Here is a 22,560-nt window from a genome sequence, read left to right as displayed (position 1 = left end):
TGCATCGTTTCTCTTTTCCTTGATTTAATCTTGTGTTGTTTGGTTCATCACGGCCCCTAATTGTACAAGATTCACTGCTAATGTTGCCAGTAAGAGGCCAGATCTAGTGATCTACCTGGAAACGAAATTAAAAGTGATTAAGGACTATGAAGGTGGACAATCAGTGACAGTTATTGCTCGCCAGTCAGGCGTGTCCCATTCCACCATAGCTATGATCTTGAAGAACAAGAACAAAGTGACAGAAGCTGTTAAAGGATCTGCTTTATTGAAGGCAATGAGACTAACAAAAACTCAGTGAGGGTCTGTATCAGACATGGAGAAACTTCTAATGACCTGGATTGAAGAATAGACACAGAAGCATAGCCCTCTCAGCACCATAACCGACGATCACAGCCAAAACAAAGTTTGTTTGCAATGTTGAAAGAAAATGCTGGAACCTGACTATGATGTTGAATTTACTGCTAGCTCTGGGTGGTTTAAACGATTCAAGAATCGTCATTCATTACATAATATGAAAGTGAGTGGCAAGTCTGCGAGCGCTGATGTGAAGGTAGCTGAAGAATTTTTGGAAACTCTAGATAAACTGATTGTAGAGGAAAATTACTTGCCAGAGCAAATATTCAGTATGGATGAAGGCTTCCTATTCTGGAAATGGATGCCTGAAAGGACTTTCATCCATAAGGAGGCCAAGTCAATGCCAGGTTTCAAGGCTTTTAAGGACAGGATAATAGTCCTGCTTGGGGGCAATGTTGCAGGCTACAAATTGAAACTCTTTATGATCTGGCACAGTGAGAACCCCGGGGCCCTCAAGTATATCAATAAGCACACGCTGCCGGTGAACTACAGGAGCAATAAGAAGTCAGCAAAATGGAAAAGTACTATTTGGAGACTAACATACTTTTTAAGATTCTACTTATTGTTGACAGTGTTCCCAGACATCTTCCTTTTATTGATGATCTTCGTCCCAATATCAAAGCAGTGTTTCTCCCTCCAAACACTACCTCTTTGATGCAACCAATGGATCAAATAGTTGGGGAAGCTTTTAAGGCCTACTACCTGCGGAGGACCTTTGCCCAGGCTATTGCTGTAGCTGAGGAAGACACTGAGAAGACACTGATGCAATTCTCGAAGGATTACCACATCTATGGCTGCATCAACAACCTTGCTTGTGCTTGGGGTGATGTCACCAAGGAGTGTACAAATGGCATCTGGAAGAACACTCAAGAGGTTCGTCCATGACTTCATAGGATTTGCCTCAACAAGGCTGTGGTTGAGATGGCAAACAACTTGAACCTGGGTGTGGGTAAAGATGACACTGAAGAGCTCCTAGAGGTGGTTCCTAAGGAGGTGACTAATGAAGAGTTGTTAGACGTTGAACAGGTGTGCATAGCTGAAGAAGAGGCAGGAGAAAAGGAAACTGCAGGAGAAGAAAAAGAAGAACCCCCAAGAAAATTCACAGTGACGTGTTTAGCAGAAGCTTTTGCAGACCTCAACAATCTCCTTAAAAAGTTTGAAAACACGGACCCCAACACCAAAAGGTTTTCATTGATAGAGAGGAATTTTCATGGTGCATTACCTGCTTACAAGCGAATCTATGATGAAAAAAAAGAAACAAACTAAGCAAACCACCATGGACATATTTCTGAAAAGAGTGACCGCTCCTCAAGAAGAGCCTCAGGCAGGCCCTGCAGGAGGTGTTCCAGAAGAAGGCATGGTGTCCTGGGAGATGACAGCTCCATGCAGGTGATGGCCCCTGAAGACCTTCCAGTGGGACAAGATGTGGAGGAGGAAGACGGTGATAGTGACGATCCTGACCCTGTGTAGGCCTAGGTGAAAGTGTGTGTGTCTTAGTTTTTAACAAAAGGTTTAAAAAATAAATAAATAAAAACTTTTAAAAATAGAAAAAAGTTTATAGAATAAGGATGTAAAGAAAGAAAATATTGTTGTACAGCTGTACAGTATGTGTTTTAAACTGTTTATTTAACTGTTATTACAAAAGAGTCAAAAAGTTTAAAAGTTCATATAGTAAAAAAGTTACAGTAAGCCAAGGTTAATTTATTATTGAAGAAAGATAAGTATTTTTTTTAATAAATTTAGTGTAGCCTAAGTGCACAGTGTTTATAAAGTCTACAGTAGTGTACAGTGATGTCCTGGGCCTTCACATTCACTCACCACTCATTCACTGACTCACCCAGAGCAACTTCTAGCCCTGCAGGCTCCATCATGGTAAGTGCTCTATACACGTGCACCATTTTTTATCTTTTATACCCTGTTTTTACTGTACCTTTTCTCTTCTTTTCTTTTCTTTTTTCTTTTCTTTTCCTTCCCTTCCCTTCCCTTCCTTTCCCTCCCCCTCCCCTCCCCTCTCTCCCCTTCCCTCTCCTCCCTTCCTCTCCCTTCCCTTCCCTTCCCTTTTTTACTGGGAAAGATTTGCCCTGAGCTGACATCTGTTGCCAATTTTCCTCTCTCTTTTTTTTTCTCCCCAAAGCCCCAGTAAATACTTGTATGTTCTAGTTGTGAGTCCTTCTAGTTCTTCTATGTGAGCTGCTGCCACAGCATGGCTAGTAACAGATGAGTGGTGTGGTTCTGTGCCCGGGAACCAAACCCAGGTTGGCGAAGCGGAGTGCACTAAACTTTAACCACTAGGCCATCAGGGCTGGCTGTACTGTACCTTTTCTATGTTTAGATATGTTTAGATACACAAATACTTACCATTGTGTTACAGTTGCCTACAGTATTCAGTACAGTAACATGCTCTACAGGTTTGTAGCCTAGGAGAATAGGCTATACCATATTACCTAGGTGTGTAGTAGGCTATGCCATCTAAGTTTGTATAAGTACGCTCTATGGTGTTCACAGGACATAATTGCCTAATGACACATTTCTCAGAATGTATGCCCATTGTTAAGCAACACATGATTGTATAATATAATGCAATCTTTTCTTACAAATAACATCCAATTTTGCCACAGCTTACATGTAAAACAATTCTAAATTCACTGTCAATTATATTCACTGAAAAGAGAATCCTTAAAAACTGTGACTTGAAACTTTTTTTCCCTACAGGATGACTGTGGGAATCTTTGCAAATTGTACCTTCTGTTTGAAAGTCAAGCGACTACCTCGTCGACAGAAGAAAAAGCTACAAACTGACATTAAGGAAAATGGTGGAAAATTTTCCTTTCTGTTAAATCCTCAGGTATTTGCAAATTTCATAAGAACTATATGATAAACATTGTGTGTTAAGGGAGCAGGGGTCGTGGTTAGAAGAGCAAGCAGAGAAGATTGGCAGCAGGAGAGTTAGCGAAGGCGGGAGAAATTGAGCCTGGCCACTGGGGAAGTTGGGCTGGAGAAAGGCAGAAGAGGGAAGACCACCCAGTCCCATCTTCTCCCTGTTCCCGTGAGCTGTAGGACAATCCCACATGCCTGTGAATCTGATATTATTAAAGCACAGCTGAAGACATAAATAGAAATAATTTCAGACCAGCCAAATCGATTCTTGAAGGAGAAAAGTTACAGGGCAGCATTTGCTAAGAGCACTCTGTATAGTCGCTCACCAGTATGACAACACTGTAGTGACACTTGCACGTGTGGCTCACAGGGAACAGACAGAAAACACACAGTCGAAACTGATCTTCGTGGTACAGCTTGTACTGTTTATTTTGTTTATTTAAAGGCCGAAAGAAGCTACCTTCCCTCTCTTGAAATGAACTGTAGTCCTGCCAGTTTAGATATAGAATTTCACAGCTGGATGAAATCCTGAAGATAATTAAGGCTAACTTCTTTTTTTTTTAACCACTTCGTCATGAGAAGTAAAAATTGAAGTCCAAAGTGGTTGGATTCCAGGCCTGCAAATGCAGAGGCTTCCCCATGTCCATTGCTTTTCCCTTTATTGGTCAATTGATGGGGCTGACTCAGCCTGCCCCTTCCTGGACCACAGCCCTGGGGCTTGCTGAAGGGGAGCCTGATTTGTTCTGTGAAGCACATTCAACTCCAGCTGGATGCTGGGTGCTTCTCTGGCATTAAGTAGTTTACCTATGAATATCAGAAATGGAATGCCCTGTTTACTTCCAGTTTAGGCAGAATTGTATATACTTCCCTTATACAGCCTGTCTCACCATTTCTGTGCCTGGATGAATAATTCATGCCTGTTAGACCTTCTCAGTTTATCTTCCAGGTAGAGAATGCCAACATGATCTCTCATTTTTTAGAAACTCTCACAAACTGTGAGCGCAGCCTTTTTGGAAGTTATTTTGCCAACGTATATAAACATTTGAAATGTGCATCCAACTATTATAACGAAGGAGACAGCTCAATATGTAGTGATGAGGAATGATCTCCAACATAGATTGCTAAATGGAAAAGCAAGTACAGACCAGTGTGTTTAGTATACTGCCATTTGTGGCTAAAAAAAGTGTGTTGTCTCCGCATAGAGGACCTGCAGAAGGACACCTGAGGAAGACGCTATAACAGGTGCCTCTGGGGAGAGGACCTGGGAACAGTGGTTAACTTATTATTATTTTACTTCTAGATTTTCTGCAATGTGCGTATACTATTTATTCAAAAATAAATTAATAAAATTACAGATTAAAATAAATAAATAATGAATATCCTTTGAACCTCTCATTCCACTCCTAAGGAAGTAATTAAACAAGTGTATGAAGATGTGTACATGAAGATGTTCGGCACAGCATTGTTTAGTGAAAATTTGGAAACAACTTCTAGGATTGGTTAACCAGTTATGGTACATCCATATCCATACTCTTTAAAAACTGTTGGTATTTTTTAACTTATATGTAACTAGAAATTATATTATTTATCAAAGTTTTAGAAATCTGAGAAAAATTTTTACATATTACCTTCAAACACCCTTTTTTTGGTAATAAACAAATTACCTTTTTAAGAGTGAAAATTACAGATACAAATAATTTTTGTTTTTACTAATGCATATTAAATTGATTCTTTTTTTCTCAGTGCACACATATAATCTTAGACAGTGCTGATGTTCTAAGCCAGTACCAACTGAACTCTGTCCAGAAGAACCATATCCATATTGCAAACCCAGATTTTATATGGGAATCTGTCAAAGAAAGGAGACTCTTGGATGTAAAGAATTATGATCCTAATAAGTCTGTGGACATCACACCACCTCCTTGTCAAAAGGCAAGCAGTCCCGGTAAGTGTTTCATATCAAGCACTTAATGTATTATAGGTGCTATAGTAAACATTTTGGTTTGTCAAAGATAATATAGACAAAGGATTGTCTAGAAATACTATGAAAATAATTAGGTTTCTTATTATCTCAGATAATGGGCAGCAAAAGAGTGAAGGACAAAAGGCTACTTTAGCAATAGAAATAGATTTCTCGATATCCAGTCTAGTGTGGTCAGATTCAGAATGACTACAAAAACACTGATAATCTCAAAAAACTTGATGTGTAATTTTAACTGGGAGGGGGAAGAACCTTTTATGTTAAAATCACCACAACTTAAAGACTGGAAATTTTATGGCCAGCTTTTTTTGTGTGTGTGTGAGGAGGACTAGCCCTGAGGTAACATCTGTTGCCAATCCTCCCCTTTTTTTTTGAGGAAGACTGGCCCTGGGCTAACATCCATGCCCATCTTCCTCTACTTTATATGGGATGCCGCCACAGCATGGCTTGACAAGCGGTGCGTCGGTGCGCACCTGGGATCCGAACCTGCGAACCCTGGGCCGCCGAAGCAGAGCGCGTGCACTTAACTGCTTGTGCCACTGGGCCGGCACCTATGGCCAGCTTTTTGCTAAAGAAGTTTTTCCAAAAGACAATCTCTCCAAAAGAAATGTATCGCCTTTATAAACCCAGATTTTATTTTGGAATCTGGCTGAGAAGAAAGCCTTTAGACATAGAGAAATGTATTCCTCATGAGTCACATCAAAAGTCATATGGTTCTGGGCTGGCCCGTGGCTGAGTGGTTAAGTGTGCGCGCTCTGCTATTGGTGGCCCGGGTACGCACCGACGCACCACTTCTCCGACCATGCTGAGGCCGAGTCCCACATACAGCAACTAGAAGGATGTGCAACTATGACATACAACTATCTACTGGGGCTTTGGGGAAAAAAAAAAGGAGGAGGATTAGCAATAGATGTTAGCTCAGGGCTGATCTTCCTCACACACACAAAAAAAAGTCAAATGGTTCTGATGTTAATTTATAGTAAGCACATGGTGTATGTTAGATATCATATTGTATGATATCAATTGTATTATTTATAAGAATTTTAGAAATCTATATGTTTTGGTGTGGTTCAGCCTCTTGAGACAAATGATTGTCCAGAAATGCTGTCGTCAGACTTTCTTGCTCTCTCAGAAAATGGTAGCTGAAACAAAATAGGCAGGATGGAAAACTCCTTTTACATGGAAAACATTTTTCAACATCCAGAATAATACAGTCAGATCCAGAATTACTACAAATACACTGATGACCTTTGAAATCTTGATAGCATAATTAAAATTGGAAGAAAATCTTTGCATTAAAAGAGTTATTCCTATATATAATAATGCTAGTGTTACCATTCCTCTATAAGAAAAATATGAGGAGGCTGGCCCCGTGGCTTAGCGGTTAAGTGCGCGCACTCTGCTGCTGGCGGCCCGGGTTCGGATCCCGGGCGCGCACTGACACACAGCTTCTCCGGCCATGCTGAGGCCGCGTCCCACATACAGCAACTAGAAGGATGTGCAGCTATGACATACAACTATCTACTGGGGCTTTGGGGGCTACTGGGGCTTTGGGGGAAAAATAAATAAAATTAAAAAAAAAAAGAAAGAAAGAAAAATATGAGGCAAAAATTGTTTGGCCTCCCATAAGAACCCTTGAATTTCCCTCCTCTAAACTAGAACATTCCTGCTTCCTTTGTTTGTGACATTATGGCTCTCAGGAACTCATTCTGATCCTGTAGTATATTAGAAATGCATTTCATAACTATGCTCACCGTAGGATTACATTAGAATTCTCCTCATGTGTCTATTAAAATAGAATTATAATGATGTGTTCTCACTGTCTTCTGCTCTACCTTCCTCTTCTCCCACTTTGTTGTCCTTAGATTACCAATAACTATAGCTAATTTACTGACCTCAAAAAATAGAATAGTATGGCAAATATGACCCATATTCAAGGATCTAAACAATTCCAGCATTTATTGTTAACTAGTTTTAGTAAATCTTTGAGTAGTAAACAAATATTTTGTTTGTTTTCATTTTAGAAGTGAAAACAGATGATCTATCCCTGGACAATTCCACAGAGAAGGAGAATATTGTGGAACTCACTAAGTAATCTACTTCTGATCATTAGGACTCAACAGAGTTTGCAAAATGTTTTCTAAACTTCAAGCACAGTATTATAATTCTATTAGTACATCACTATTTCTTGTAGTATTTTCATTTATCTTGCTTATCTAATTCTGTATTAACTTTTTATTTATTTAAGACTTTTCACTTCAACTAGTATAGTGATAATTATTTTTATCTTCTCAGTATTATGTGAGATTGGACATAATTGTTAGATTGATTTTAAAAAAGAAAAACCACTGGAGATGAGACTTGGGCAGTCTGCTCACTGTTTCCACACTGAACAGCCTTTAGAGTAAAGACAGTTCATTACTCTCTACTTGATATTTTAAACAATGGAAATAATAACTTTCTGCCAATGGAGTGTGAGAGGCTAAAGTTCTCTGTGGCTTATTAAAGTGCACCCAGAACTGCAGTCTCAGGTAGGCCTCACAGTCAGTCTTCTTGTATTTGCTAATAGTAGTGTTAAAAGAGAGAACAAACATCAAAATTAAAAGTAGAGATTATCAGAAGTCTGACACCTTTATTTTAAAAGGGAGTTGACTGTGGTCCAGAGAGGGGTGCGCCTGTCTGGAGTGACACAGCTTCTGAGTGTCAGAATCCAGAGTGAAGGCAGGTGGCCTGTCTCTGGGAGGGGCTGTGCTTTCTCCAATGCACTGGCCTCTTTCTTTTTTTTTTGTGAGGAGGACTAGCCCTGAGCTAACATCCAATGCCAATCCTCCCCTTTTTTCCTTGAGGAAGGTTGGCCCTGGGCTAACATCTGTGCCCATCTTCCTCTACTTTATATGGGATGCCGCCACAGCATGGCTTGACAAGCGGTGCGTCAGTGCACACCGGGGATCCAAACCTGCGAACCCCGGGCCACGGCAGCAGAGTGCGCGCACTTAACTGCTGCGCCACCGGGCGGCCCCTGGCCTCCTTGCTATATGCCTCTGCTTCTGCTTGGTGCCGCCCTGCCATCCAGTGCAGACACTCATAGTATTTGGCAACAGAGCTCTACAGTTACGTAAAGGAGGAATCCAGCTCATTCCACAAGACCTTTTCACAATTTTTAGACTATCTAAGGAGGCATTAGGGACTTAAAATATATTTTTGATGGAATTAGGAGATCTACAAGAAAAATTTTATGAAATTCTGTTTAGTCTAAAAGTCCATTTTAAATGTTAAAATTTTAATTATACAAATTTCAGGTTTTATACAGAGAATGTTAAAATTCTTCATTTTCCTCAAGATTTTGAAGTTGCAAAATATAACACCTTGGAAAAAGTAAGTCTGATTTCTATTTGGAAAAGAAAACTGTTTGAATGGCTTCCGATTATTTTTCCTGTTTGATAATTTTCTCATTGTTTTGAAAAGTTGTGCATATCCTGAATAAATGTTCCTTAATATATGAGCTGATTTTTAATAGTCAAGAAAATTTTTACATTTAAAATTTAATGTTTAATTTTTTTAGTGTTTTTATTATAAAAGTAATGCATCAAGGGACGAATGGATAAAGAAGCTGTGGTATATATACACAATGGAATACTACTCAGCCATAAGAAACGACGAAATCCAGCCATTTGTGACAACATGGATGGACATTGAGGGTATAATGCAAAGTGAAATAAGTCAGAGGGAGAAGGTCAAATACCGTATGATTTCCTTCATTAAGTAGTAGATAATAACAACAATAAACAAACACATAGGGACAGAGATTGGATTGGTGGTTACCAGAGGGGAAGGGGGGAGGGAGGAGGGTGAAAGGGATAATTGGGTACATGTGTGTGGTGATGGGTTGTAATTAGTATTTTGGTGGTGAACATGATGTAGTCCATGCAGAAATAGAAGTACAATGATGTACACCTGAAATTTTTACAATGTTATAAACCAACGTTACCGCAATAAACAAAAAATTAAAGTAAAAAAAAAAAAAGTAATGCATGTGCATAATAAAAATGTAAACAATACAAAATATTAATATGACATTGAAAATAAAGGTCCTATTCCCTGTTATTAACAGGTTCTTGTATTTTAAGAGATTTGACACAAAGTATTTTTACCATGTTGAATTTCCATTACTTTTCTTTAAAAAGAAAAACAAAAACTTTTTCTCCAAGATCACACAAATGCAAATTAACACTAGCATTCAAAATGATGCTCTATTTGTATTTTTTAGATATTTTAATAAAATATAACTTGAAAATAACATTCCCTCTGTGATAAAGAAAATATAGAAAGTGGTACAATTTAACTATATACAGATATATCTATAGTAAGAATACAGGAGGGAAATATACCAAGATATTAATAGTGATTATATATCTGTAGTAGGATTTCAGGTGATTTTTATTTTTTCTTTAGACTTTCTATGTTTTCTAAATTACATCTCTAAATGAACATGTATTAAATTTATAATCAACATTTTTTTTTACTTTATTGAGGTCATAATAGTTTATAAACATTGTGACATTTCAGTTGTACATTATTATTTGTCAGTCACCATGTATATGTGCCCCTTTACCCCTTATGCCCACCTCCAACCCTCTTCCCCTCTGGTAACCACTAATCTGTTCTCTTTGTCCATGTGTTAGTTTATCTTCCACATATGAGTGAAATCATACAGTATTTGTCTTTCTCTGTCTGGCCCATTTCACTTATATAATACGCTCAAGGTCCATCCATGTTGTTGCAAATGGGACGATTTTGTCTTTTTTTATGGCTGAGTAGTATTCCATTGTATATATATACCACATCTTCTTTATCCATTGATCAGTTGATGGGCACTTGCATTGCTTCCATGTCTTGGCTACAGTGAATAATGCTGCAATGAACATAGGGCTGCATAGATCTCTTTGAATTGTTGATTTTAAGTTCTTTGGATAAATACCCAATAGTGGGATAGCTGGGTTGTGTGGTATTTCTATTTTTAATTTTTTGAGAAATCTCCATACTGTTTTCCATAGTGGCTGCACCAGTTTGCATTCCCACCAGCAGTGTATGAGGGTTCCCTTTTCTCCACATCCTCTCCAACATTTGTTGTTTTTTGTCTTGATAATTATGGCCATTCTGACAGGTGTAAGGTGATATCTCATTGTAGTTTTGATTTGCGTTTCCCTGATGATTAGTGATGTTATCTTTTCATTTGCCTGTTGGCCATCTGTATATCTTCTTTGGAAAAATGTCTGTTCATATCCTTTGCCCGTTTTTTGATCAGGTTGTTTGTTTTTTTTGTTGATGAGTTGTATGAGTTCTGTATATATTTTGGAGATTAACCTCTTGTCAGAGATATGATTTGCAAATATTTTCTCCCAGTTGGTAGGTTGTCTTTTCATTTTATTCCTGGTTTCCTTTGCCTTGCAGAAGCTCTTTAGCCTGATGAAGTCCCTTTTGTTTACTTTTTCTTTTGTTTCCCTTGCCTGAGTAGACATGGTATTCGAAAAGATCCTTCTAAAACCGATGTCAAAGAATGTATTGCCTATATTTTCTTCTAGGAGTTTTATGGTTTCAAGTCTTACCTTCAAGTCGTTAGTCCATTTTGAGTTAATTTTTGTGTATGGTAAAAGATAATGGTCTACTTTCATTCTTTTGCATGTTGCTGTCCAGTTTTTCCAACACCATTTATTAAGGAGACTTTCCTGGGGCTGGCCTAGTGGCGTAGTGGTTAAGTTCACATGCTCCGCTTTGGCGGCCCGGGCTTCGCCGGTTCAGATCCTGAGTGCGGACCTGCACACCGCTCACCAAGCCATGCTGAGGCTGTGTCCTACATAGAGGAACTAGAAGGATGTACAACTATGACATCTACTGGGGATTTGGGGAGAAAAATAATAATAATAATAATAATAATAATAATAATAAATAAAGAGACTTTCCTTTCTCCATTGTATGTTCTTGGCTCCTTTGTCGAAGATTACCTGTCTGTAGATGTGTGGTTTTATTTCTGGGCTTTCAGTTCTGTTCCATTGATCTGTGTGTCTGTTTTTGTACCAGTACCATGCTGTTTGAATTATTTTAACTTTGTAGTTTTTTTTTTTTTTGTAATGAGGGAGACTAGCCCTGAGCTAATGTTAATCCATGCCAATCCTCCTCTTTTTGCTGAGGAAGACCGGCCCTGAGCTAACATCTATTGCCAGTCCTCCTCCTTTTTTCCCCCTTTTTCTCCCCAAAGCCCCAGTAGATATTTGTATGTCATAGTTGCACATCCTTCTAGTTGCTGTATGTGGGACGCGGCCTCAGCATGGCCGGACAAGCGGTGCCTCAGTGTGCTCCCAGGATCCGAACCCGGGCTGCAAGTAGTGGAGCGCACGAACTTAACCGCTAAGCCATGGGGCCGGCCCCTGTAGTATGTTTTGAAGTCAGGGATTGTGATGCCTCCAGCTTTGTTCTTTTTCCTCAGGATTGCTTTAGCTATTCAGGGTCTTTTGTTGCCTCATCTGAATTTTAGTATTCTTTGTTCTATTTCCATGAGGAATGTCATTGGGATTCTGATTGGGATTGCACTGAATCTGTAGATTGCTTTAGGTAGTATGGACATTTTAACTATGTTTATTCTTCCAATCCATTTGCATGGAATATCTTTCCATTTCTTTATGTCTTCTTCAATTTCTTTCAATAATGTCTTATAGTTGTCATTGTATAGGTCTTTCACCTCCTTAGTTAAATTTATTCCTAGATATTTTATTCTTTTTGTTGTGATTGTAAATGGGATTGTTTCTTGAGTTCTCTTTGTTAGTTCATTATTAAAGTATAGAAATGCAACTGATTTTTGTAAGTTTTTAAATGGTGTGTGTGGTTTGTTATTTAATGAATGCAGCTTATGAAAGAGCAACCTCTTTTCCAGAATGGGATGGAGGGAGCTAAGGAACTGGTCGTGGTGGAGCTGCAGTGCTTCCAGGACCCTGGGGACCACGCTTTTCTCATATCTGCACACTTCCTCCTGGCTGACGGCGTGGAGGTGATGATCTTTATATTGATGCCTATGTGCTTGCCCTTGTTCATAACTAGTTTCCTTAAAATTGGTCAATGAACCAGCCAATCTGTTAACCTTTTTCTTTGTACCTGGTAAATAGTTTTGAAAAGTGGACATGTGTTCTCTCTTGGAATGCAGGAGGTGAGGAGAGCAGGGTGAGAACAGCCCCCTGACCAGACCAGCACGGGGTTCTCCTCAGAGGAGAATACTTGCTGGGTGCAGGGCGTTCAGGGCTCCTGCTCCTGTTCTGGATCACTTATGGAATATTTTCCCAATGTATACACCTCTTTTTATTGATTGATTGATTGATTGATTGAAGAAGATTGGCCCTGAGCTAACATCTGTTGCCAATCTTCCTCTTTTTCTTTTTTTTTTTTCTCCTCAAAGCCCCAGTACATAGCTGTGTATCACAGCTGTAGGTCTGTAGCTCTTCTATTTGGGACGCCGCCTCAGCATGGCTTGATGAGTGGTCACTAGGTCTGTGCCCAGGATCCGAACCAGCGAACCCCGGGCCGCCAAAGCAGAATGCGCAAACTTAACCACTGTGCCACCTGGCTGGCCCCACAGTGTGAACACCTCTAAAAGCAATCCATTCACACACTGCGTTTGGTAGCTGCCTACTGTGTATCAGGCCATCTACTAGAGGCTGGGACCCAAAGATGAAAAGTACTTCACACCCTGCCCTCAGAAATCGCCAGCTGGGAGGAAACAGCACATTCATGATTATATCCACTGTGATGGAGCTGCTACTGAAATGTATGTGAAGTGTTCTGGGCTCAGTTACAGCAAGAAAGGCTTTGCAGAGGCCGAGACCTTTGCGCTAAGTCAGTATCAAGTCAAGGGCATGGTTCCAACCTGAAACAATTATGAAAGAAAAATTAATTCAGAACTAATCCCTATAGTTCAAATAAAATGCTGCGACCCCTTCAGGGTGTCTTCTGTCTATACCTTCAGACCTATGGGCAGGAGACACAGCAGCCCGCAGGGCGCACAGGTGCTCCTCAGTGGGAGTGGTCCTCACTGCCATGCACTCAGGCTCTGCACACTTGTCATTTGCCCCCACTCCAGGTGTCAGCTCTGGGGCAAGGAAGGAGACTCCCATCTGGTGGGTGCAGGATCTGCCTGACTTAGAAGCCGCACCACACAGGAGCCCACATTTCTTATAACATGAGTCTAGGTTCAAGATGCCCTTAAGGAAAGTGGCCGTTATTTGAGTCATCACTCCCACGGAAGCCCAAGGCTCAGGTTTCCCACCTGCTATTTATGGGTCATTCATTGAACTCCCAGTCCCGATGCAATTTAGTAATGAGAGGTCACTATTACCCAAGGAAGTTGGCCTAATTACAGCTGACATTCTATCCTATCAGGTTTCCATGGGAACAGATATAAAGAGTTAATCCAAGGTCAGATGTGTCCAGGAAGGAGAAAGGGTTTTGTTACCTTTTACCCAAAAATGTATACTATACTTTGTGGAGGATTTAGTCGTGTTGTTAAAAAGTAAGTAAAAATCAAATTGAAAACCATGATAGAAAGTGTCGTAGTTGTTTTTCTTTGTGAAAAAGAAAACTATAACACTGCACACAGGCCATCCTGTCCTTTCCTGCTTACTGTGGCGAGAGCCCTGCCTGGGAGCCTTCCTCCTGCGGCAAGCCGAGTCGAAGAACTCGGTAGAGGCCCCTGGTGTTAGTCTGTTCACCTTGATAGAAGTAATCCTCACTTAACCAGCAGTAGAAGAGCCATTCTGCAGAAGAGGCTTTTCTAGCTTGCCCTTCTCCTCTATTAAACCATTTTGACAGAAATCTTCCAAAATTATGTTAAACTCTACCTTCTTAAATGGAGTAACTTGAACATGATATACTTCTTTGTTCCGAGGTTCAGAGGCATCCTGTAGCCACCAGTGGGGGGCGGGGGAAGTTTGTCAGTGCTACGAGTAGTCCGACTTCCCCCGGGGTTGCACACCTCAGAGCCAGGCGCGTGGCCGACACCACCGCTCCCAGCTGTGGCAAGTCCTCCCATATTCTCTGAGGTTAATGTTGGGATAACTGCTCACTACAGGGGCAGGGATTTCCAGGAAGAGTAGAAAATGCCACATCCGTGGGAAGGTTGGAATGAGGGAGGCCGTCTGTGCCTATCCAAAGGAGTTCTCGCTGCCTGCCTTTAGCCTTATTTGTATGACCTACGAGCTTTCCTGCCTTTCTCCTTGCTTGTAGCTATCATTTCATTTTGACTGTGTGCCTGTCTCTAACAATACTCATTTCTGAGGTATTTTTCTTTTCTTCCCCTCCCCTAGTTTATTTTTCTCATTTCTAAAAAGCTAGAAAGCCAGACTTCAAAGCTAATTAGAATAGTATGAAAAGTAAGAGTAGATAGTCTCTGAATGAACGTTTGAACGACTCTCCAATGAATCAAATGTGTCTTTTCTGCCTGTTGTGCCTGCTAAGGCTTTTTCCCCTTACTTTCAGGTTTTAGGCTGTTTTGTGAAGAACTGACTATTTAAGTAATTCTTGGAAAAAACTAGTTTCTAAACTCCTTCATGGCGGGGATCTAATGACGTATTTATGTTCCTATCCTCATGGTCCATAGTAGGTGTTCAGTAAAGATTGATATGTTAGTAAGTTACTGTATCCTCATATCCTAACACTTTGCTGCGTATGTAATTCATAGACCAGAAGACAGTTATGTGTAAAGAAAACCTCTGCAGAGGCAAGTGAATACTATGAAAATTTCATTGAAGACCTGAAGAAACAAGGATTTCTACTAAGAGAACATTTTACGCCCGAAGCAACCCAATTAGCGTCTGAAAAATTGCAAGCAGTAAGATCATTTATACGTGTTATTTTGTGTTATCTATTGAATACTTTTAATAGAAATGTTTTCTTTATGACAAATAAAAAAACTGGCAGGAGAGAAGAGTAGGAGTTAAGAAAAGGAAAGGCAAACCCACAGAATGGCATGGAAACTGAGTGGAGAGTGAGTTCCAGGAGAAGCCACAAAGCTTATTGCTTATTTCAGCAACTAACCCTCACAACTTTCAAAAGATTTCATTATAACCTAGGTCACGAGTCAGGGGTCCTTAACCCTTAATGCCGCTTAACTTTTTTTTTTTTTTTAATTGATGTTTTAATGGTTTCTAACATTGTGAAATTTTGGGTTGTACATTTTTGTTTGTCCATCACCACATATGTGACTCCCTTCACCCCTTGTGCCCACCCCCCACCCCCACTGCCCTGGTAACCACAGTCCAGTTTTCTCTGGTTTATTGGTTTATATTCCACATATGAGTGAGATCATACAGTGTTTGTCTTTCTCTTTCTGGCTTATTTCACTTAACATAATACGCTCCAGGCCCATCCATGTTGTTGCAAATGGGACGATTTTGTCTTTTTTTATGGCTGAGTAGTATTCCATTGTATATATATACCACATTTTCTTAATCCAATCGTCAGTCGAGGGACACTTAGGTTGCTTCCACTTCTTGGCTATGGTGAATGATGCTGCAATGAACATAGGGGTGCATAAGCCTCTTTGGATTGTTGATTTCAGGTGCGTTGGATAGATTCCCAGTAGTGGGATGGCTGGATCATAGGGCATCTCTATTTTTAATTCTTTGAGGAATCTCCATACCGTTTTCCATAGAGGCTGCACCAATTTGCATTCCCACCAGCTGTGTATGAGGGTTCCTGTTTCTCCACATCCTCTCCAACATTTGTTGTTTTTGTCTTGGTGATTATAGCCATTCTAACAGGCGTGAGGTGGTATCTTAGTGTTGTTTTGATTTGCATTTCCCTGATGATTAGTGATGTTGAGCATCTTTTCATGTGCCTATTGGCCATCTGTATATCTTCCTTGGAGAAGTGTCTGTTCATTTCCTCTGCCCATTTTTTGATTGGGTTGTTTGTTTTTTTGTTGTTCAATTGTGTGAGTTCTTTATATATTATGGAGATCAACCCCTTGTCAGATGTATGTTTTGCAAATATTCTCTCCCAGCTGGTTGGTTGTTTGTTCATCTTGATTCTGGTTTCATTTGTCTTATAAAAGCTCTTTAATCTGATAAAGTCCCACTTGTTTATTTTTTCTTTAGTTTCCCTCATCCGGGTAGGCATGTCATCCGAAAAGATTCCTTTAAAACCTATGTCAGATAGTGTGTTGCCTATATTTTCTTCTATGAGTTTTATAGTTTCAGGTCTCACCTTCAGGTCTTTGATCCATTTTGAGTTAATTTTTGTGAATGGCGATAGCACATGGTCCACTTTCATTCTTTTGCATGTGGCCGTCCAGTTTTCCCAACACCATTTATTGAAGAGACTTTCCTTTCTCCATTGCATGTTCTTAGCACCTTTGTCGAAAATTAGCTGTCCATATATGAGTGGTTTTATTTCTGGGCTTTCAATTCTGTTCCATTGATCTGTGTGTCTGTTTTTGTACCAGTACCATGCTGTTTTGATTACTATTGCTTTGTAGTATGTTTTGAAGTCAGGAATTGTGATGCCTCCTGCTTTGTTCTTTTTCTTTAGGATTTCTTTAGCTATTCGGGGTCTTTTGTTGCCCCATATAAATTTTAGTATTCTTTTTTCTATTTCTGTGAAGAATGTCATTGGGATTCTGATTGGGATTGCATTGAATCTGTAGATTGCTTTAGGTAATATAGACATTTTAACTATGTTTATTCTTCCAATCCACGTGCATGGGATATCTTTCCATTTCTTTATGTCATCATGGATTTCCCTCAATAATGTCTTGTAGTTCTCATTGTATAGGTCCTTCACCTCCTTGGTAAGATTTATTCCTAGGTATTTTATTCTTTTTGATGCAATTGTAAATGGTATTATCTTTTTGACCTCTCTTTCTGTTAGTTCATTATTAGCATATAGAAATGCAACTGATTTTTGTAGATTGATTTTGTACCCTACAACTTTGCTGTAGTTGTTGATTGTTTCTAATAGTTTTCCAACAGATTCTTTAGGGTTTTCTATATATACAATCATGTCATCTGCAAATAGTGAGAGTTTCACTTCTTCGTTACCTATTTGGATTCCTTTTATTCCTTTTTCTTGCCTAATTGCTCTGGCCAAAACCTCCAGTACTATGTTGAACAGGAGTGGTGAGAGTGGGCAGCCCTGCCTCGTTCCTGTTCTCAGAGGAATGGCTTTCAGTCTTTCCCCGTTGAGTATGATGTTAGCTGTGGGTTTGTCATATATGGCCTTTATTATGTTGAGGTACTTTCCTTCTATTCCCATTTTATCGAGAGTTTTTATCATAAACGGATGTTGTATCTTGTCAAATGCCTTCTCTGCGTCTATTGAGATGATCATGTGGTTTTTATTCTTTGTTTTGTTGATGTGATGTATCACGTTGATTGATTTGCGGATGTTGAACCATCCCTGCGTCTCTGGTATAAATCCCACTTGATCATGGTGTATGATCTTTTTAATGTATTGTTGTATTCGGTTTGCCAATATTTTGTTGAGGATTTTTGCATCAATGTTCATCAGCGATATTGGCCTGTAATTTTCTTTCTTTGTATTGTCTTTGTGTGGTTTTGGTATCAGGGTGATGTTGGCCTCATAGAATGATTTAGGAAGTGTTCCATCTTCCTCTATTTTTTGGAATAGTTTGAGGAGGATGGGTATTAAATCTTGTTGGAATTTTTGGTAAAATTCACTGGAGAAGCCATCTGGTCCTGGACTTTTATTTTTTCGGAGGTTTTTGATTACTATTTCAATCTCTTTGCTTGTTATTGGTCTATTCAGATTCTCCATTTCTTCTTGGTTCAATTTTGGGAGGTTGTGTAAGTCTAAGAATTTATCCATTTCTTCTAGATTGTCCAATTTGTTGGCATATAATTTCTCATAGTATTCTCTTATAATCCTCTGTATTTCCGTGGTATCCGTTGTAATTTCTCCTCTTTCATTTCTAATTTTATTTACTTGAGCCTTTTCTCTTTTTTTCTTAGTAAGCCTGGTTAAGGGTTTGTCAATTTTGTTTATCTTCTCGAAGAACCAACTCTTTGTTTCATTAATCCTTTCTACTGTTTTTTTGGTCTCTATATCATTTATTTCTGCTCTGATTTTTATTATTTCTCTCCTTCTGCTGCCTTTGGGCTTTGTTTGTTCTTCTTTTTCTAGTTCTGTTAGGTGTAATTTAAGGTTGCCTATTTGGGCTTTTTCTTGTTTGTTAAGGTGGGCTTGTATCGCTATGAGTTTCCCTCTCAGGACCGCTTTTGCTGCATCCCATAGGGTTTGATATGGCATATCATCATTTTCGTTTGTTTCCAGATAGTTTTTGATTTCTCCTTTAATTTCATCAATGATCCATTGGTTGTTCAGTAGCATGTTGTTTAATCTCCACATTTTTGTCACTTTCCCAGTTTTTTTTCATGGTTCATTTCCAGTTTCATAGCCTTATGGTCTGAAAAGATGCTTGTTATGATCTCAATCTTCTTAAATTTATTGAGGCTTGCTTTGTTTCCCAACGTATGGTCTATCCTTGAGAATGTTCCATGTGCACTTGAGAAGAATGTGTAGTCAGCTGTTTTTGGATGGAGTGCTCTATATATGTCTACTAGGTCCATCTCATCCAGTTTTTCATTTAAGTCTAATATTTCTTTATTAACTTTTTGTCTGGATGATCTGTCCATTGCTGTAAGTGGGGTGTTAAGATCCCCTACTATTATTGTGTTGTTGTTGATTTCTCCTTTTAGGTTTGTTAATAGTTGCTTTATGTACATTGGTGCTCCTATGTTGGGTGCATATATATTTATAAGTGATATGTCTTCTTGATGTAGTGTCCCTTTTATCATTATATATTTTCCTTCTTTGTCTTTCTTAACCTGTTTTATCTTGAAGTCTACTTTGTCTGATATGAGTATGGCAACACCTGCTTTCTTTTGTTTGCCATTAGCTTGGAGTATTGTCTTCCATCCTTTCACTCTGAGCCTGTGCTTGTCTTTAGTGCTAAGATGTGTTTCCTGAAGGCAGCATATTGTTGGGTCTTGCTTTTTAATCCATCCTGCCACTCTGTATCTTTTGATTGGAGAGTTCAATCCATTTACATTTAGGGTAATTATTGATATATGAGGGCCTAATGTTGCTGTTTTGTCACTTATTTTCTGGTTCTTTTGCATTTCCTTTGTTTCTTGTCCCATTTGTTTTGGACTGCCAATTCAGTTTGGTTGTTCTGTCTTATGACTCTTCTAGTTTTTTCTTTGTTTATCATATGTGGTTTTGCTTTGATTATTTGTTTAGTGGTTACCTTGAGGTTTGGGCAAAAAATCTTGTGTATGAGATAGTCCATTATCTGATAGCCTCCTATTTCCTTATACTAAGTCAATTCAGTCACTTTCCTCTTCCCCTTCTAAGTTGCTCTTGTTATACCTTATTCTATCTTGTGTTGTGGCTGTGTGTTTACAGTGATGAGGTTAAATTTATTTTTGGTGAATTTCTTCCTTTGATCTTTGAGTTTAGTATTTAAGTGGTTTCTAACCTATTCCGGTAAAGATCTACTATTTCTCTGATTTTGTCTACCTACTTTTCTCCTTCCTCCAAGCTTTCTGTTCCCTTTCTCTTCTTTTTTTCAGGCCTGAGGGCCTTCTTGAGTATTTCTTGTAGTGGGGGCCTTGTGGCCATGAACTCCCTTAGCTTTTGTTTATCTGGGAGAGTTACTATTTCTCCATCATATTTGAAGGATATTTTTGCTGGATAGAGTATTCTTGGCTGAAAGTTTTTGTCTTTCAGTATTTTGAATATATCATTCCAGTCTCTTCTAGCCTGAAAAGTTTCTGTTGAGAAATCCGCTGAGAGCCTGATGGGAGTTCCTTTGTACGTTATTTTTTGTTTTTGTCTAGCTGCCCTTAATATTGTTTCTTTGTCGTTGACCCTGGCTAGCCTTCCCACTAGGTGTCGTGGTGAAGGCCTTTGTCTGTTAATGTATATATGTGTCCTGTTGGCTTCGCTTACTGGTATTTCCTGCTCCTTCCCCAGATTTGGGAAGCTATTATTTCCTTGAATAGGCTCTCTGTTCCTCTTTCCCTCTCCTCTCCCTCAGGAATACCTATAATTCTTATGTTACATTTTCTAATAGAGTCAGATATTTCTCGGAGTCTTTCTTCATTTCTTTTTAGTCTTAGTTCTCTCTCTTCTTCCATCTGGAGTATATCTGTATTCCTATCCTCTAAAGTACTAATTCTTTCCTCCATATTGTCAGCTCTGTTCTTTAAAGATTCCAGATTCTCCTTTATCTCCTCCATTGTGTTCTTCATCTCCATCAGCACTGATTGGTTTTTCTTTATGATTTCAATCTCTTTTGTGAAGAAACTCCTAATCTCATTGAATTGTTTGTCTGTGTTGTCTCGTATTTCGTTGAGTGTTTTTATGATAGCTATTTTGAAATCTCTGTCATTTAGTTTATGGATTTCTGTGTCTTCGGGGTTGATTTCTGGGTGCTTGTCATTTTGTTTCTGGTCTGGTGATTTCATATATTTTTGCATTGTGGTTCCTGTGTTGGTTTTGTTTTTCCTCATCCTGGAAGTCTCTGGTTGCAATTTCCACCTGCCGCCACTGTCTGGTGGTAAAGGGCTGTGTAGTCTAAGCCCCCTGCACTCTGCCCCGGTTTTTCTGCTGCGATCCGCAGTTTTGTTTTTTTTTTTTCCCGCTGCTATCCACGGGTCCAGTCGTTTGATCAGGACTGCCTCGGATCGCTAGGTCTCGTCTGGTCGAGCTGCAGACTCCGGGTTGCGGGGAGGGGGGAGCTCTCTCTTTTGCCCTCTGGGTCCCTGATGTGGGGGGCTTCTCGTTTGCCCCTCTTTATCCGCTCTCTGGGGTGCTCAGATGTTGATGGTAGCCCTGTGGCTCCTCTGAGTCCTCTGTGTGGGAGTTTCCCACTGGCTGAGAGAGTCCGAAGAGCCACGGTTTCCCCGCCGAGGGCCGCCCCTCCCCCCTCTCTGGGAGCCGCGCGGACCGGGATCGCTGATCTGATGGGGAGGGAGAGGAGTTCTCCTTACCTCTCCCCACTTCCTCCGGGGCCCGGCACGTTCCGCTCTCAGATGTGCGGCAGTGTGGATCCCTCCGCTCTAGGTTTTCAGTGTCTGGGATTCCGTTGTTGGTCTGTGGCTGTTGCTTTTGTTGTATCTTGTCGGGGGAAGAGTTCACGGGAAAGCTCACTCCGCCATGATGCTGACGTCACTCCCGCTTAACTTTTAATGCCACTGGCAGGCCTAAAGTTACAGGGTGAAGAAAGAGGCAAAAGAAAAATAAAATGGGAATAAGAGAAGGGAGAATAAGAGAAGAGTGTAGGGAGGAGATGGAGGGAGAGATGAGCAGAACAAGGAGGAGTGCAGTGTTAGCAGTGACTTGGCTGTGGGTGACTCTCCTAGGCTATGATTCATTATTTCTTCCCATGTCTCTGTTCATCTTGGTTTTAAATAAACCCACTCATGAAAACCTTTTGTTGGTGTTTCTTTGTTGTTTTGTTGTTGCAGTTGCTTTTGGAGGAGGTAATAAATTCAAGCACTCTGAGCCAAGAGGTGAGCCATTTGGTGGAGATGATTTGGGCAGAAGCTCTTGGCCACCTGGAGCACACACTCCTCCAGCCTGTGAGCAGGATTAGTCTTAATGATGTAAGTCAACTGTGTCCTTGAAATAGAACCTCTGACATGACAAACCTGCTTTCTGGCTTATTAGCTTAAATAATACCACTTATGTCTGAGTGTGAGTCGAGTTGTTCTTGGATGCATTCCTGACTGTTCTTTCTTCTTACCTGGGAGAAAGGGAATACCAAGAGCACAGAGGGGATATTAAGCTTCCAGGGAAACGAGACCTTCCTCTCTGTAATGTGTCAGGCACAGTTGCTGATCAAAGCTTGGCTGCTTGGTGCCGGCTCAATGGGAGGCCTGCTTCTCTAGGTCAAGGTTTGAAGCAGGCCTGGGAGACACAGGTACTCTTGGTCCTCAGTTAGATGTTCAGACCCTAATCTACTTCACAGCGACTGCTTCAGAGTCTTGTACCATCTGACTGTCTAAAGGAAAGGCAGGCATGCTTCCAGCTCTCCAGAAAATGCCCTTAATTACATATAATTGAAAGAGCAAATGAAAGAAAATATTCCGTGGTACAACTTGTGCAACTGCATTATCATATTAATATAATACAGACAGTTTTCCTCTATGGAATCAAACTAATTTATTTCAGGGAAAAATTTTCCTGGGTAAAATCCAAAAAGTACCTCTGTAATTAGAAACAGGTCTGGAGGGTTTTGTTCCTAGTTTGATTCTGACATCTTTCTAAATATCTTATGTGAA

At 39.9% G+C, this 22,560-nt stretch overlaps 1 protein-coding gene across 10 annotated transcripts in view; it reads left to right on the top strand.

The window, feature by feature from the left end:
- The window catches only part of PARP4 (poly(ADP-ribose) polymerase family member 4), a 153,124-nt gene that overhangs the window by 6,995 nt on the left and 123,569 nt on the right, over positions 1-22,560 (top strand). For 8 of the 10 annotated variants that reach the window (XM_087436343.1, XM_087436346.1, XM_087436345.1 and 5 more), the window contains exons 2-8: positions 3,067-3,199; positions 4,975-5,176; positions 7,237-7,303; positions 8,512-8,587; positions 12,114-12,254; positions 14,934-15,083; positions 21,745-21,882. In XM_087436343.1, coding sequence (XP_087292469.1) covers positions 3,068-3,199; positions 4,975-5,176; positions 7,237-7,303; positions 8,512-8,587; positions 12,114-12,254; positions 14,934-15,083; positions 21,745-21,882 — 906 coding nt within the window. In that variant the 5' untranslated portion in view covers position 3,067. The remainder of the gene's footprint in view (positions 1-3,066; positions 3,200-4,974; positions 5,177-7,236; positions 7,304-8,511; positions 8,588-12,113; positions 12,255-14,933; positions 15,084-21,744; positions 21,883-22,560) is intronic. The other 2 variants (XM_087436344.1, XM_087436347.1) reach the window with 2 other exon arrangements.

The sequence above is a fragment of the Ceratotherium simum genome, chromosome 10 (assembly GCF_057802395.1).
Source record: "Ceratotherium simum simum isolate JZ-2026a chromosome 10, ASM5780239v1, whole genome shotgun sequence".
Lineage (NCBI taxonomy): Eukaryota > Metazoa > Chordata > Mammalia > Perissodactyla > Rhinocerotidae > Ceratotherium > Ceratotherium simum.
Note: the sequence above shows the minus strand (reverse complement) of the source record. Positions and strands in the feature narration are given on the sequence as shown.